At 44.5% G+C, this 17,641-nt stretch overlaps 1 protein-coding gene across 1 annotated transcript in view; it reads left to right on the top strand.

The window, feature by feature from the left end:
• SPIDR (scaffold protein involved in DNA repair) overlaps positions 1–17,641 on the top strand; it is a 234,685-nt gene that overhangs the window by 205,758 nt on the left and 11,286 nt on the right. Inside the window, exons 8-10 of the mRNA XM_075583445.1 lie at positions 4,722–4,932; positions 10,572–10,718; positions 13,658–13,751. Of these exons, the coding sequence (XP_075439560.1) occupies positions 4,722–4,932; positions 10,572–10,718; positions 13,658–13,751 (452 nt within the window). The remainder of the gene's footprint in view (positions 1–4,721; positions 4,933–10,571; positions 10,719–13,657; positions 13,752–17,641) is intronic.

The following is a 17,641-nucleotide window of genomic DNA, read 5'->3' as shown; positions in this document are numbered from 1 at the left end:
ACAAGTACATAGGTTTGTAGCACATAAAGAAAGGGCTTTTCTGGGCTGAGTACCTATGATTTCTACTTTACCTGTTCAGTACTGTAGGAGATTGCAGTATATTTCAGAGAAATATATTCAGCCGCCTTCACCACTGTGGAGCATGGGGGTGTTTACACTTGTAAGCTGTTTGAATCTGCCTCACTGGCAGAAATGTTAATTTAGAAGGGGTATGATATTGTTTGCTTTGTCAGAAAGGGAGCGATTTCAGGGTTTTTTTCTTTCTCGTAAAAGCAAAAAAAAAAGGTGATGAAGCGTCATCACCTGACAATCGGGAGTTCAGTGGAACTATGAGTGGGAGAGAACCCTCAGGCAGGCAGTAACTCAAGAATGTAAACCTCAAGTGTGGGAGAGGCTTTGGTTCAATGAGTATCCTGGTTCAACTTGTCATTATGAGCTTCTTCTTAACTTGATTTGCAAACACAAAGTCCTCCCAGATTGAATGGTCCAGCTCAACTTTACTTCATGGTTTTGAAAAGGAGGAGGGGTGCAGTTATGATATATATATATATATATATATATATATATATATATATATATATATATATATATATTTACAACTTGTTATAGAACAGAATTTTGTTTTGTTTTTTGCACTTTTTGGAAGAAACCTATTAAAAAATAACCTTTATTTCAAATGTTAAAAACATATCATGTTAAACCCCCTGCTAGAGCAAGGGTGCGCAATCTTTTTCCCTGCGCCCCCCTGCCGGCTCTCCCCCCTCCTCACCCCATTACCTTGGCTCTGGCGTTCTGATGTCACGTTGCCATGGCAACGCGTCTTGAAAAGAGCCCCGGTAAGTGAAGGTTACAGAGGCCTTCGCCTCTCCCCCGGCATTTAATTTAAATGCCTTCGGGAAGTGCGCGGGGCCTCTGTAACCTCGCGCCCCCCGCAGAGAATCTCGCGCCCCTACCTGGTGTTAGAGGATAACTCTGAAGCTTGGCCCCTTCTATCAATATATAAATCTGAAAGCAGCAAAACTACCTTCCAACTTTTTTTTCCCCTTTTTATTATTTGTATATGTAACGCATGTGACAATGTATAATTCCACATTCTTACCTAAGCTGGCAATCGTTTGGTACTACTGTTATAAATCTGTAAAAATTCTGCTTGTGTGCCTAACATAATGGCCGCTTCAGTCAGTGTAACTCAGCAGCTACAATGTATCCTTACATTCCTAAGGTAACAACTATTATTGCAGTTTACAGTTCAAACTACTGGCAACATTTGCAACAAATTATCCCAAGCAGTGCTAAAAACTGCTATAGAAATCAAAGGATGCTTTAAAACTCATTAAAAATGGCATTAAGAGCTGAATAAAAAACAAAAACAGTCACTATTATATAATACTACAGAACAGATTTATTTAAAAAGAAAAAAAAAACATAACATTTCACATGTTTTGCTGCTTTGAGAGAAGTGAGATCGTCTGTCTGAGTGAATTCTAATTGTAACACAACGTAAGGGATACAATTTATCAAAGATCCTACCAATACTTTTTTAACACAGCACATTTCTTTAGGATCTTTGATAAATTGTATCCCTTAGATTTTGTTACAATTAGAATTCACTCTTAGGCTGCGTCCCCGCTAGCGCTGAGCTCGCTGAGCGGGCGGCGCTTGGCGAGGTGACTTGCATGTATATATGTAAGTCCCTGCTCACGCAGTGCGCGCACGGGTATGCGCGTGCACACACGCTCACCGGCGCTTAGGTAAATACATTTTTCATACTTACCAGCGCGCTCAGCTTCCCCTGCAGCGCCAGCAGAGCGTGAAACGCGTAGAGGAGGAGGCTGTGCTGCAGCCTGCTGTTTTTACCTGTGTGTGTCCATACCAACAAAGCTACTGTATTCAACTGTGGATCTGACGTCATTTGGCTGTTTGCTGTCGCACCGGATCTTTCCTCTTCATTTCCTTACTTTTCCAATTTGCCTATTTTTAAGAATTGAAATATAGGTTATGCTTTAATCAGAGGTTCGTTTCTTCAAGAGGGCAAACAAATAGAATACAGTTCTATAACAAGTCGAAATTATATAACAAGATTTGCATGTTTTTTTATTTTAACCTTCTGGTTCGGGAAACTACCTGCAAAGCATTGCTCCTCGAATAGTGAGCGTTGCTCCTCGAATAGTGAGCGTTGCTCCTCGAATAGTGAGCGTTGCTCCTCGAATTGTGAGCGTTGCTCCTCGAATAGTGAGCGTTGCTCCTCGAATAGTGAGCGTTGCTCCTCGAATAGTGAGCGTTGCTCCTCGAATAGTGAGCGTTGCTCCTCGAATTGTGAGCGTTGCTCCTCGAATAGTGAGCGTTGCTCCTCGAATAGTGAGCGTTGCTCCTCGAATAGTGAGCGTTGCTCCTCGAATTGTGAGCGTTGCTCCTCGAATAGTGAGCGTTGCTCCTCGAATAGTGAGCGTTGCTCCTCGAATAGTGAGCGTTGCTCCTCGAATAGTGAGCGTTGCTCCTCGAATTGTGAGCGTTGCTCCTCGAATAGTGAGCGTTGCTCCTCGAATAGTGAGCGTTGCTCCTCGAATAGTGAGCGTTGCTCCTCGAATTGTGAGCGTTGCTCCTCGAATTGTGAGCGTTGCTCCTCGAATAGTGAGCGTTGCTCCTCGAATAGTGAGCGTTGCTCCTTGAATAGTGAAGGCGTTAAATAAAAATCCTGGGAAAGGAAATATCTACATTCCTAACAGTCCATTGCTTTCCTTAGAGACCTCTTCCACATGAAAAGCAAAGGCGCAATCAGTTCCATGTTTTTAATGTTTTAGATTAAGTCTCTGGAATGCTTTGGGGCCAGGTAGAATATGCACAAGTACCATCAGCAGTGCAGTATGCAGCTACTGAAAAATCTTTACCCTGGAGATCATGTATTCTATTGAGAGGCTTAACTAAGGTCACCGAGTTGGAAAGATGTCCTAAAATGTGCCTCTATCTACATGACACTGCTTTCTCCCATTCACATTTAGAAAGTCTGTTTAAGCTACTGCATATAGTTAGTTATCTGATGTCATGTATATTGCAAGAGAGGGCCCCCAGAGGAGCAGGACACATAGCTTTTAATGAAAGGCAATATCTATGACTGTGACGTGCCCGTCTCTGACCAGGAAGCTGACCCGCGGGGCTGCAGCAGCTTGTGGGGACTGACCATAGGCATTGGGCCGTGTCCTGATCGAGGAGATAATCCGGGTCACAAACCGAGGTCAGGGCAGGGTGCGGCAGTGTAGTCGGGGTCACTGCCCGAGTTCGGGGCAGCTGGAGAAAGCGCAGTTAAGGTCATGGTCCAAGTTCAGGGAAGACAAGGCAAAATCCAGGTGAAGGTCGGGGCAGGCTAAAGACAAAGCGGACAAACAGGGTCCAAACACACAAGGGGTCAGGCACCTTTCTCTGGCACTGGCTGGTTGGAAATGGCTTCTTTATAAAGGCCTAGCCCAGGTGTAGCCAATCTCTTCTCCATCTTGGCTGAGGGCGAGTGAAGCCACTTCCTATATTTTGTCCACCTTGGTTGAGGGGCAGTTAGCACCTTAGGGATGTGCCAGTGCCGAAGGGGGATGACCGCCACAGCGGGCCCTGACGGTGACATGTTTCTATGCTCTCTAGGAAAATATGTTTCCTGGGCAAGAATAATGTAAAATAGGTATATTATGGGGAACTAGAAAATGCATTGAATTCATGTATTTGGTAGGATTTAAAAACAACCTAACACTGTATGAACAGCGAAATACTCGAGAATCTCATGTGAATAAAATAATGATTCAATAGTTTTTTTAACAGCTGATATGTTTGTCATTTTGCTGAAGGCAATTTTTGTCCAACCAATTCTGTAGTATATTCCTTTTTGTGCTGTTGGGACATGCAGTAAATGAGGCAGGTTCCTCCCATAACCACTGAAAGAAACAGAATTAGGTTCCCGGAAGTATTCAGTGTTTATTGTATTAGCAAATTAAAATTTTGGAAAACCCAATAAAAATGCAAAAAAAAAAGAATTGTGCTTAGTGAAGTTTCGAAGGCCTTAGGGGACAAGAAGGTTATTTAAAAAGAAAATCATATGTCAAACTATTACATTGTCAATTGAAGACAGTTTTTGAGGAGTGCTAAAATGACTCGAGTTTCCTGTTATAGGAAGTGACAGGTGTGCTGTCTGGTGATTATCTGCATACTACCTGTGATTAAATGTGTAATAACAGTGTGTTAGGGCTACCTACTCTCAAACAAGGGAAGTATGGGGCATTTGTTAATAATGGTAACTGGTTCTGACCCAGTGATATGGAGTGGCTAGTGCAGCATCTTTCCCTGTAACCATGACTGAGCAGGTAACTTGACACCTGTCCCATGCCACGTACCCCTCTCATATCTTTAGACACGTGCGGTCTATGCAGGGCCTTAACCAAATCCACAGAGCGACAACCTGCCCCTACATTTGGGACATCTTGCTATCCCGTGTAGATTTTTTTTTTTTTTTTAGCGCCCTTCAGAAAATCAGGATATTCCTGCTTAAAGCTGGATAACTGCCCACCCTGCCGTGCGATATCTAGGCAGATATTTGCCATGAAGGACAACATTTGTTACAAGGTCTTTCATTTCTTGTGTTCTCTTTTGCCCCCTTTGCCGGTTTGACTCTTTACAAAATAAATAAAGATGTGAACAAGCAGTGTTAAACATTTGATGTCCTTTTCTTGATTTTGAAGTAGCAGATGCATGGTGTCCTCGCGCTCCAACAGGAGATGTGGATATTTGTCACGGACACCACCCTGCAGGCGGACACCGCGAGCGCTCCAACAAGGCCTCGAGTGCTGCCTGTGTGCGTCTCGCCTTCCTGTGTACTGGACAGCAGAGTTCTGCAGGCACTGTGCAAGAAAGCTCCCTGCGCTATCTACTTCAAAGATGCTGTCCGAGAAAATGGTAAGGAGGCAATGTTCAACCGTTTAAAAATAAAAGTGCGACAGTCCATCCGCAGTATACTGTCAAATAGTGGTCGCATGCTTTAGTTTAGAAGCAGGCGTAGTAGTATTTGTGTGTATTAGAGGCATATACTTGTATTTTTTATTTTATTTTCGGTCTGGCCAAGTTCTAAGAGCTGCGCATAATTGTATACAACTTTTCTGTACGTTAAGTGTTGTCTTAAGTAATCTGCTAAATAGCTACTTATTTAAGGAAGTGGGATTGTACATTCCATGGCATTTTATGTTGTGATTGTCCCCATGTTGTGCTCTGTTTGCAATCACACCCAGCCTCACAGTGCAGCATCAGTACACAAGCTAAAACGAGTGAGAACAAAACAGGTGCTTGTCAGTGGATTTTCTGGCTAGGTACTTCCTTGTTCCCGGCTTTGTTTTACAAGCTGCGTCACACGGCAGTTAAAATGCCCTTAGTAGTCCATGTTTAAAATAGGTAATGTCGGAAGCTAAAAGTGACATGTAACTTTGCACAGAATGCTTTTCTGAGGTTCAACCTCTGTATTTCACGTGACAATTGAGTTAATGTAGCAGATGCACTTGGTCCTTGGACTTGCGATTGCCGTTAGTGTAGATGATTTATAATAAGAATTCAGTGGATATATTTATTAAGCTGCTAGACACATTGTGAAATTAGGACGCAACGTCTGAAAATGGTAAATGTGGTGCATGGCCTCTAGCCCATTTATTGCAACTCCATGATCATGCAGCTAAGAGGCACTGTGCCTTTAAAACTTCCGTGATCATGCAGCTAAGAGGGACTGTGCCTTTAACACTTCCGTGATCATGCAGCTAAGAGGCACTGTGCCTTTAACACTTCCATGATCATGCAGCTAAGAGGCACTGTGCCTTTAAAACTTCAGTGATCATGCAGCTAAGAGGCACTGTGCCTTTAACACTTCCATGATCATGAAGCTAAGAGGCACTGTGCCTTTAACACTTCCATGATCATGCAGCTAAGAGGCACTGTGCCTTTAAAACTTCCATGATCATGCAGCTAAGAGGCACTGTGCCTTTAACACTTCCATGATCATGCAGCTAAGAGGCACTGTGCCTTTAAAACTTCCGTGATCATGCAGCTAAGAGGGACTGTGCCTTTAACACTTCCATGATCATGCAGCTAAGAGGGACTGTGCCTTTAACACTTCCATGATCATGCAGCTAAGAGGCACTGTGCCTTTAACACTTCCATGATCATGCAGCTAAGAGGCACTGTGCCTTTAACACTTCCGTGATCATGCAGCTAAGAGGCACTGTGCCTTTAACACTTCCATGATCATGCAGCTAAGAGGGACTGTGCCTTTAACACTTCCATGATCATGCAGCTAAGAGGCACTGTGCCTTTAACACTTCCGTGATCATGCAGCTAAGAGGCACTGTGCCTTTAACACTTCCATGATCATGCAGCTAAGAGGGACTGTGCCTTTAACACTTCCATGATCATGCAGCTAAGAGGCACTGTGCCTTTAACACTTCCGTCATCATGCAGCTAAGAGGCACTGTGCCTTTAACACTTCCATGATCATGCAGCTAAGAGGCACTGTGCCTTTAACACTTCCATGATCATGCAGCTAAGAGGCACTGTGCCTTTAACACTTCCATGATCATGCAGCTAAGAGGCACTGTGCCTTTAACACTTCCATGATCATGCAGCTAAGAGGCACTGTGCCTTTAAAACTTCAGTGATCATGCAGCTAAGAGGCACTGTGCCTTTAAAACTTCCGTGATCATGCAGCTAAGAGGCACTGTGCCTTTAAAACTTCCGTGATCATGCAGCTAAGAGGCACTGTGCCTTTAACACTTCCATGATCATGAAGCTAAGAGGCACTGTGCCTTTAACACTTCCATGATCATGCAGCTAAGAGGCACTGTGCCTTTAACACTTCCATGATCATGCAGCTAAGAGGCACTGTGCCTTTAAAACTTCCATGATCATGCAGCTAAGAGGCACTGTGCCTTTAAAACTTCAGTGATCATGCAGCTAAGAGGCACTGTGCCTTTAAAACTTCCGTGATCATGCAGCTAAGAGGCACTGTGCCTTTAAAACTTCCGTGATCATGCAGCTAAGAGGCACTGTGCCTTTAAAACTTCCGTGATCATGCAGCTAAGAGGCACTGTGCCTTTAACACTTCCATGATCATGAAGCTAAGAGGCACTGTGCCTTTAACACTTCCATGATCATGCAGCTAAGAGGCACTGTGCCTTTAACACTTCCATGATCATGCAGCTAAGAGGCACTGTGCCTTTAACACTTCCATGATCATGCAGCTAAGAGGCACTGTGCCTTTAACACTTCCATGATCATGCAGCTAAGAGGCACTGTGCCTTTAACACTTCCATGATCATGCAGCTAAGAGGCACTGTGCCTTTAACACTTCCGTGATCATGCAGCTAAGAGGCACTGTGCCTTTAACACTTCCATGATCATGCAGCTAAGAGGCACTGTGCCTTTAACACTTCCGTGATCATGCAGCTAAGAGGCACTGTGCCTTTAACACTTCCATGATCATGCAGCTAAGAGGCACTGTGCCTTTAAAACTTCCATGATCATGAAGCTAAGAGGCACTGTGCCTTTAACACTTCCATGATCATGCAGCTAAGAGGCACTGTGCCTTTAAAACTTCCATGATCATGCAGCTAAGAGGCACTGTGCCTTTAAAACTTCCGTGATCATGCAGCTAAGAGGCACTGTGCCTTTAAAACTTCCGTGATCATGCAGCTAAGAGGCACTGTGCCTTTAACACTTCCATGATCATGCAGCTAAGAGGCACTGTGCCTTTAACACTTCCATGATCATGCAGCTAAGAGGCACTGTGCCTTTAACACTTCCATGATCATGCAGCTAAGAGGCACTGTGCCTTTAACACTTCCATGATCATGCAGCTAAGAGGCACTGTGCCTTTAACACTTCCATGACGGTTAACTCTGTCTTAACCAGTTTGATTATCATAGCTTTATTAAAGCGACATCATTTTTGACTAGCTGGTAATTGACGTGTACATTAAGATTTACCGAGGTGTGACTAGTAGGTCTTGATTAGAGGATAATCAGCACAGGCGTGCTGCAATCTGTTTATAAAAAGATAGACACTTTTAGGCCGTTTTTGTTTTCTGGAAACAACTACAAAGGAATTATTGTATTTATTTTTTCAATGATGAGCTGGTAAGAACACTTTGTCTAATCGTCATGACGAGAACCTGTCAAAAGCTAAAACTAATTACAACAACCGTTGACAAGATTGTAGAACAATATGCTGCTCGCCCCTCAAGCACTGATGGGGTTAATGTTATGTTATATTTCTCTGCTTTGTTATATATATATATATATATGTGTGTGTGTATTATATATACATATACATATATACAGTGTTCGACAAACCTATACATTTGCACGCCCCGGGCGAGTGGATTTAACATCGTGGCGAGCTCCTATTGGCCCAAGCAGCACACGTTTGGTACCAGGTGGCGAGTAGATTTTTTTGTTTGGCGAGTAGATTTTTTGGTGATTTGTCGACCACTGCATATATATATATATATATATATATATATATATATATATATATATATATATATATATATCGTGATCACCTAATGGTCATAATACCGGCACTAGGCGTTTCAGGGGAAAACGAAACGTCGGGTTATTATGTGGAATAATAAACACAAATTATTTGTTCACTTCTTTGAGTCCGGTGCTTTTATTTTGACCACTTAGGTTATCGTGTAACGTCTCACTTATGATACCTATCAACGTGCACGGACCCGCTATTTAAGGCATTACTGACAAGTGAGTGCGGACATCTTAACATATATATATATATATATATATATATATATATATATATATATATATATATTCTCTCCATACTCTTGGTATCTGTAACAAAGCTCTATCCTGGATCTCCTCTTACCTCTCCCATCGTACCAATTGTCTCTTCTGCTAACACATCCTCCTCCTCTGTCGATCTCTCTGTGGGTTACCCCAGGGCTCTGTCCTGGGACCTCTTCTCTTTTCTCTTTACACACTCAGGTGGCCTTATCACATCTTATGGGTTCAAATATCACCTCTATGCTGATTACACAAATTTACCTTTCAACCCCTGACCTTACACCTGCGGTACAGATCAAAGTCTCTGAATGTCTCTCTGCGATATCATCCTGGATGGCTCTCCGCCAACTCAAACTTAATGTGTCCAAGACTGAGCTCCTCATACTTCCTCCCAAGCCTGGCCCTACTGCCCCCTTCTACATTACTGTTGGCAGTACTATAATACACCCAGTATCACAATCACGCTGCTTAGGTGTCACATTTGATACCCCCCTCACATTCTCCTCTCACATTCAAAATGTGGCTAAATCCTGTCGATTGTTCTTGTTTAAAATTGCAAAGATATGCCCTTTCCTCTATTGCTCGACTGCTAAAACTCTAATGCGGGCCCTCATTCTCTCCCGTCTCGACTATTGTAACCTAATGTCCAGCCTTCCTGCCTCTTACCTGTTTCCTGTACAATCTATCCTAAATACTGCTGCTAGAATCACTTTACTCTCCTAAATCTGTCTCAGCGTCTCCCCTGCTGAAATCACTCTCCCGGCTTCCTATTAAATCCCACATTACTTACACAATTCTCCTCTCTTTTAAGGTTATACACTCCTTATAGCTCAGCCCTAATTCCTCGCTACACACCATCCCTACACGTGTTCTGCTCAAGGAAGTCTTCTGTCTACTCCTTCTGTATCTAAAGTCCTTTCTCACTCGCTGCCCCACATGTCTGTAATGCCCTTCCCTGTAATATCTTACTAGTACCCTCTCTCTCCACCTTTAGCACTCATCTTAAAACACACCTCTTCAGTGAAGCATATGAGTAGCTTTGTGGCTGATACTCATATGCATCTACCAAGAACCCTTGCAGACCCACTTACCATAACACTCCCTTACTGTCTCTGTAAGTTCTCCCTACTTACCACTTAGAGTGTAAGCTCTTCAGGACAGGGACACCTTTTCCTAATGTTACTTTTATGTATGTTGCATTTATTCCTATTATGTGTTACTGCTGTAAAGCGCTATGTACATGTTTGTATAAATGTATATTCACATATTTTAACACACACAAAAAGGTTTGTATATTTATACATAGAATGGGTATGTACGATATAGTGCCATTTTGCATTATGATATACTGTGTGTGTGTGTGTATATATGTGTATATATATATATATATATATATACAGTGGTTGACAAATCACCAAAAAATCTACTCGCCACACAAAAAAATCTACTCGCCACCTGGTACCAAACGTGTGCTGCTTGGGCCAATATTTACTCGCCCGGGGGTTAAATCCACTCGTCCGGGGCGAGCAAATGTATAGGTTTGTCGAACACTGTATATATATATATATATATATATATATATATATATATATATATATATATATATATATATATATTATAACTGTCATACAGTAGCTTGAGAAGTCTTTATAATGCCATCTTGCATGAGCCAAGAAAGCTGCTGTCTTTATGGGTGATTGTACTCTACACAGTCAAACTTTTCCTTGTTATAGCAATTTCAAATGTTTTTGTTGGCAGGCAGGATAATTTGTGTTGAACGCACAGTTCTCTTATTACAAAAGCCCCTTTTATCCCATGCTCCTGGCGTTAACAAGCTGACTGGCCCTGTCAGACTAGATGAGCTGGATTCCACAACTCCGGCTAACTCCATCTGCACTGTGAAAGGTGGGTACTGTACCTTAAGGGAAATGACAGACACATAACAAGATACTTTCCCACTGTGCCAATGTTAGCCAGATAAGTCTTGTGTAAAGTTGGTGGCTGTAGCTCCCATTTAGTATTTTGTGAGGCTGCTTCCCTGTCCTGCAGAAGGTTTCATTCATTCACACGAATGTGACTAAAATCTTCTCAAGCTCAGGGAAGAAGCATCACAACATATTGAATAAGGGCTTTAGTTGCAAGAATCACTCCCACATCTCTCCTAACAACAGCATGTTCATAGAGAGCTGAACAATTGGAACATACCCCTCCCAGTTCTCTCACGTCTTGTGTCTGTGAATAGTTAACTTGATGAAGTTGATGTGAAAAAAGCAATGAGGGGAAATCATGGGGGGGGGGGGTAGGGGGGGGACACTTTTAAAGCAGTGAGATCAGAACAGAGATCAGAGTAAATCGTTCAAGGTGAATATCAGGTAAGATATCAAGAACATTTGCTGGGGAAGGGAGCAGCGCATCGGAGGCAGAACTTTGGCGACCAGATGGAGGATAGGAGCTCAGAAAAGGGAACGCTGGGCTTGTAGCGGCTCAACTGCAGCAGATTGGTGATCATATGATTGGGAAGAAGAGGCTGAAGCATCGGGGGATAGCAAGAGAGAGAAAACACTGGACAGGTTGGGTTTCAGAAAGGGAAGACAACAAAAACATATTAGAAGTATTACTGAGTGGGGAACAAGGGGAACTGCATAAGAATTGTTGAGTTCAGAATGTCAGGAAATGTGAGTAAGTAAATGTGCCTTATTGTACAAGCAATAAATCTGTCATTCTCACAACACTTTTACATGTATTACTGACTGACTCGCCAAGTCCTGGAGAGGCCCTACAAAGGATCATTTGCTTCCTAATGTTTTTCAGATCTCTCTTGCACCGAAGTTGTCAACAGGATTTTGTTTTTAAATTGCAGACGTTTGTTTATTTGCACACGCTAGGTTGAGATTGCTTCTTTAACAGTGTCATTATCTTCATTAAACTAATGTAATCATGCCGAAAGCAAACATTTACTTGTTTTGGTTTCTCCCCGTTTCTTTTTTTTTTTTTTTCCTGGGCCTCAGAACCAGGGAGTGCTTGTCAAGTCGAGCGTATACTCCACCTCTAGCCCACCCTGTCCTTATTGGAGGTCCAATGAGGTAGGATGGAGAGGGGCTTTGCCTGTGCAAACTACTGTTTCGTACATGGTCATATCAAACCAAAAAAAAAGCTAGAGGGAAATGAAAGCCTGATCATGTCTCGGTTAACCATGTTTAAATGTGTACCAATGATTTATATATACGAATTGATGTCCATTATTTTTGCAAACAAGCGGTCAGTCATCTAGATCAGAAGTGCGCAAACTGGGGGGCGAGAGATTCTCTGCGGGATTGGGGGGGGGCAGTGTTTAAAGAGGCCCCGCGCTCTTCGTAAAGGCATTTAAATGAAATGCCGGGGAAGCGGTGAAGGCCTCTATAACTGCACTGACCCTGGCTCAGATGGGTTCTGGCAACGCGGGGTCACGTGAAGTCACCTTGCCAGAACGCCGGAGCCAAGGTAAGGAGAGGGGGTGCGAGGAGGGGGGTACAGCCGGCAGGGGGAAAAGATTGCACACCCCTGATCTAGATCAAACTCCTTAGACATGTCACTGGTCATTTTACTCCCATGAGGTATATTATCTTTTTTTTTTTTAATACTTTCAGAGTTTTGTAATATGAATGTTACCTGTTTATAGGTGAAACTTCCCAAAAGCTGGGTGCATGCTGGAGTCAGTAGTGAAACAGAAGTCACATCTTTGTGTTTATGGCAGGCATTCAGCGCTATTGCTAAATTAACATGAGTTGATGTTGCCAAGTTATTTCCTGGATATTATTTGCAGAATTACTCCACAGTTTAACTCTTCGTGGTTGTTCAGTAGTTGAAGTGGTATAGTTTTAAGAGATTTAGAGTACCACAACATTTTTCTTTTCATACGCAGAGAAACACACCTTTAATGTCCCCAGCTTGGGTATCTCTCTTTTTATTAAGCCACTTTGACCACTGTGACGGTTGCATGGATTTTTATAATGGTAAGGGAGATCAAGGCTAAACTTGTTATCTGCCAAACCTTAAGGGTAACGAGCAGCATTGTGCTTACCCCCTTCTGTGCTTGAGGGATCTGTTTCTAATGCTGTCTCGCCTCCACTTCCCCTATTGACTCCTACACTGAATGTGTCATAAACCTATGATTCTTCCTTTTATCTTAGTATAACAATAATTATGTCAAGATAGTCCCAGGTGCGACTATAGAGACCAGCACAGGATCATCAGATAAAAAAAAGGTTTATGAATCAAATCATACCAAGGGTTTGCACGGTTCCCGTAAAGCACTCAAAGTACAGTATAATGATATTGAAACAGCTGTCTGTGAGTAGGGTTACTAGCTATGCACTTCTTCAGCCCAGGCTGTGCTGAAAAGGCTGTGTAATGCGACAGGCATAAGTGTATAGGGATCCATGTTAAAATGGATAAGAAGAAAAAAGTGACACACTGTGAGTGCTCATTTGCATTTCATTACCCACAATCCCTGGCTGCTGTGGAAGCACTATGCAAAGAGATAATGGGGAAAGGCAGGTTTGTGGGCGTGTCTGAGACGTGTGAATGTGCTCACAAATGGTATTTTAACAATTAAAAAATGCAGAGGCTGACCATTACCGGACCTAGATAGAACATAACCTTAAATGACTTTGGGAAAGATGTTGACATTTCAAATCTACAATCAATAATCAGCCAAGATAACAGAATTGTTTGGTTTCAAGGATGAATATGATGAATAATGGCTCAAAGATGACAGTGTTACGGGCGCTATTCGCACGTGTCTTGTTTATAAATGTAGCCAATAAAATAACATTCTGATGATGTCCTTTATGTTATTACTTTAGGGACTGTTGTTGGAGTTAATGAGAGAACAGCTTTTTCTTGGCCAGAGTGTAACCAATGTGGGAGCAGCAAGCTGCAATGTTCTATCCCGGATCGGTAAGGCTTGAGTTGGGCAATATACCATTGTGATCGTAATATCGTGATCTTAACAAATATGTGCATATTGAAATTCTTTATTATTGCGATACTACTGTCAGTCACTTATGGGAGTCATTGACGTTTTAGGAACAGTTAGTGGCAGCTGCCTCATAGGATGCAGATCTGCCAGTGGTACCTACCCTTCACTCTCCACCCCTTAATGATTGCAGCACCTACTTTCCCCCTTTCCTACCCAATCTCTGATGTTGGTAGGCTGGTAGGCCGAAGTAAGAACTAATGATATATTTAAAATATGATTTTTTTATTTTTTTTTAAAGACACCGTTTACTTTTTTTTTTTTTTTACATTAATCTGATATGGTAATGTATTTTTGTTCCTATTAAATATATATCGTTATCCCAATACATTTCTTAATATCCTTATGGGAAACGTGTTTTTGTTGCCCAACCCTAGTAAGAAAGTGAATGGGAATGGATGAACCAGATGACTGTGAGTAAGGTTTACTGAAAATAAGTGAGACTCAATAATCCTTCCATTAGTTATCATATTAAGGGAACACTAATGTTATACTGTAGGTCTTGTCCATGTTTATATTTAAACACTTGTTTTAAGTGTAGCCATGCATAATAATGACTGCATACGTCTTCTCGGTTGGCAGTAAGTCCTGGTATATACAGGCCTGCCCACAGTAGTTATGGAGGTTTTCCCTCACACCCAAGTGTGGTGCCCTGTGTAAGGATGGGAGTGGCTGTATGCTCTGAGTCCCTGGATAGTGACCTCAGAGATGCGCCTGCCCCCTGGAGTATAAAGGGCACAACACTGACAGTTAGTGTTGTAGTTGGTGAAGAAATAGTAACCCGAAGGTACCGAGAGGAAGTAACACTTTTGTGACCCTAGTGCAGTAACTAGCGGCAGCAGAGTGATAGATTAAGTTTGTCTATGCCACACTGTGTCCAGGGACCTGGCACAGCGGTGATCTCCCTAGGAGAAAGGGAATCCCACTTCAGTACGGGAGGGCGTACCTGGCAAAGGGACATCACGGAGAGATGTGCGGCTAGAGCTGGCAGCTGCATGGGGCAGTCTGCTACATCCCTGTACTTAATAAAGATGTCCTTGAGAAAAAGAACCCCACTGTGTGAGTGTGAGCTTACTCGACAGTGGATGGCACCAAGAAGGAGTTCCTCACCAGGACCATCTCCCTGCGGAAGCATAGATCCTGATGAGGTGGAGGCGCTGCACATGATGTAAGTTGGACTCGTACCCACTACCTCAGTTACCTGTCCTGATTGACATCCCCTAATAACACCAAGCGGGAGACTCAAGAGTCCTGTTACTTGCAGGTGCACCACCACACACGCCTTGTAATGGGGGACTGGGTAGACTACACGGGCCAATATGAGATTGGGTGGGTCAGGCCAGAGGGAACACCCGTTACAATTGGAGGCGCTGCTGAGATACCTGTCAACAGGACAGGCTTTTGCTAAGCACACAGTAGGAATTAAGGAAAGTGTCTGCTGCCACTTTGTGCTTGAGGGACGGAGCCAGGGGTAGTCAGGGAGGTGCTGGATATGCATGCCGCAAAGACGCCTTGGGATCCGTTAGGGGTTAGTGAGTCTGGAGCCGGGGGCTATTGCTGTTCTAGTCGCCTTGAGGTAGCGCTAGCGGGGGACGCCTGAAGGGGTAAACTGGTAACTGAGAGCAGGAATTCTGGACGGGTCCGCACTAGGCTAGCCAAAAGTAGGTCGACGCCCAAAGTGCTGCATGGAAGAGCCAGAGTACTCTAGTCCCCATTCCGGATCACTTACCAAGGAGCACAGACTGGAGGAACGTGTTACGGTAGACACAGGAAGGGTGAGCCTAGCCTGAGGTAGTGCAAACACGAGTCGGATCTACGTTAGGTACACAAGGTGGTGCACAAGGCATGTTTATTGTACAGATGTGGTAGCTGCCCCGCAGAGCGGAGCTCCACGTACAGAGAATCGGTGTTCAACGATCACGAGAGACCTGTCGGAATGGAGGATCTGTACAGAACAGAAGGTCCAGGATGGCAGGGTGAGCGAACCGTCAGAATGGAGGATCTGTACAGAACAGAAGGTCCAGGATGGCGGAGAGAGAGAACCACGAGAATGGAGGATCTGCATAGAGCAGAAGGTCCAGGATTGCGGTCAGACGAAGAACAGACTACAGAAGAGACTTTTGTGAGTTTGTTATGGAATGGCGTGAAAGCCGTGGCTGCGCCGTGTTTGTCGTGTTTTTGTTCTCGGGATGATACCCCTGAGAATAATGAGCAGGACAGTGTGCTTCGATGGGAGGAACAAAATGGACTTTGTTATACACCAATTAACAGACAGCCAGACGTTGCCTTCAGTGAGAGAAAAGACAGTGAAAGAAAAGACAATGCTTACCAAGATGGCGGTTCCCGCGTTCCCGGGACACCGCGTGGGCATGCTGCAAAAGGTCTTGCAACTTTGCAGTCTGCTAGATGTTGGCCAGGATTGGCGCCAACGCGAAAACTCCACCCCGATGGGGAGTTTGGCGTGAAAGCTGGAGCCGCGCCCTCATGGACTATGACTCACTCCGCACCTGTGCTGGGTCAGCCTACAAATCTACAAGACATCCCCCTAGTTTCAACCAGGGGGAGTGGTTTGCGGTCTCACCGGATGTCGCAAGAGGAAATGGGAGGAAGGGTGACTATATCAGCCCATGCCTTTCAGTTGCGAAGAGCCATTGATCAGTATCGACCTCTGAGCAGAGTACCTCCGCTGATAAAAATGGCTGAAGCTGTTGATAAAGTGGACCAAGGTCCTGTGATTTCCACGCATCCTTATTCGGCTCCAGGAGGCTTCCTGGTGATCCGGGTAAAGGGTGTGGAGACTGTGGCGTGTCTCTGCCTGCAGTGCAGACTGCCGGGCGGAGCTGTGGGCAGCGAAGCCCGATGCCCCCACTGTGGACTGCAGTACATGTGGCCCATGACCACATTCGTACCTGTACAATCTACGGGGATGACCGGAAATGTACCGGTGGCGATAGAAGAACAGCCGGGAGCTCTCTGGAACAAGAGTGCCAGTCCCGCAGAGTCGGAGCCAACATTGGTGCTTCCGATAGAGAAACTCAGCCATCGGAGAGGTGATCACCGAGGAGCCCATCGCCGGTCTCCTACTGGGATGCCTCGGCCGAACTGCAAACTGGAATCCTCGGATGAGGAGTGTGCAAGGCTGGCGAGTAAGACAGTCATCAGACGAGACTGTCATACCATTGGTACGCCATGGAGGGATGAAATTCCTCGTGGTATGGAGACGCGGAGTCGAGTGTCTCCTGTACCGCGACCACCCGATCGCCGAAGTCCCACTGCCGTGGTGACTAGTGGATCGTACGGAGGCCGATCTACCCCGACCCTGCACGGGACTAAGACACCGTGTCTGTCGCAGACCCAGGGAGTGGAAGATCCGGAGGAGCGAGTCCAGAGCCAGACTGGATCGCGTAGCAGAATGGCGTTGGAGGAGATCCTTGTGGAGGAAGAGATTCCGCTTGGGAATCCACCGCAAGATGGCGTCGCAGCACGTGCGTGTGCGGAAGTGGTGCCGGAGGACCAGGGAGGCCCCGAGTGGGAGATGGTGCCGCCTCTGCGATCGAGCAGCGGGAAGCGATCCCCTATTATCCAGGGGAATGGACGGTTGAACTGCAACCCCAGAAGCTCCGCTGTTGAGAATAAAGATGGACTTTGTGGCGACGTCAAGACAGGTATCGCTGGAGAGCAGGTCGAAACCCTGTCAGTACCTACTGTTCGGTCCCGTCCCCACACCCCGTCCACACCCAAGGTTAGTCCTACGGCCCTCGCTAAAGCCCCTGTACCCGTCCCTATCCTATTTGGATCTAGTTCCAGTTTA

This window comes from Ascaphus truei, unplaced genomic scaffold (assembly GCF_040206685.1).
Source record: "Ascaphus truei isolate aAscTru1 unplaced genomic scaffold, aAscTru1.hap1 HAP1_SCAFFOLD_323, whole genome shotgun sequence".
Lineage (NCBI taxonomy): Eukaryota > Metazoa > Chordata > Amphibia > Anura > Ascaphidae > Ascaphus > Ascaphus truei.
The sequence above is the reverse complement of the archived record's forward strand: the minus strand, read 5'-3'. Positions and strand labels throughout refer to the sequence as shown.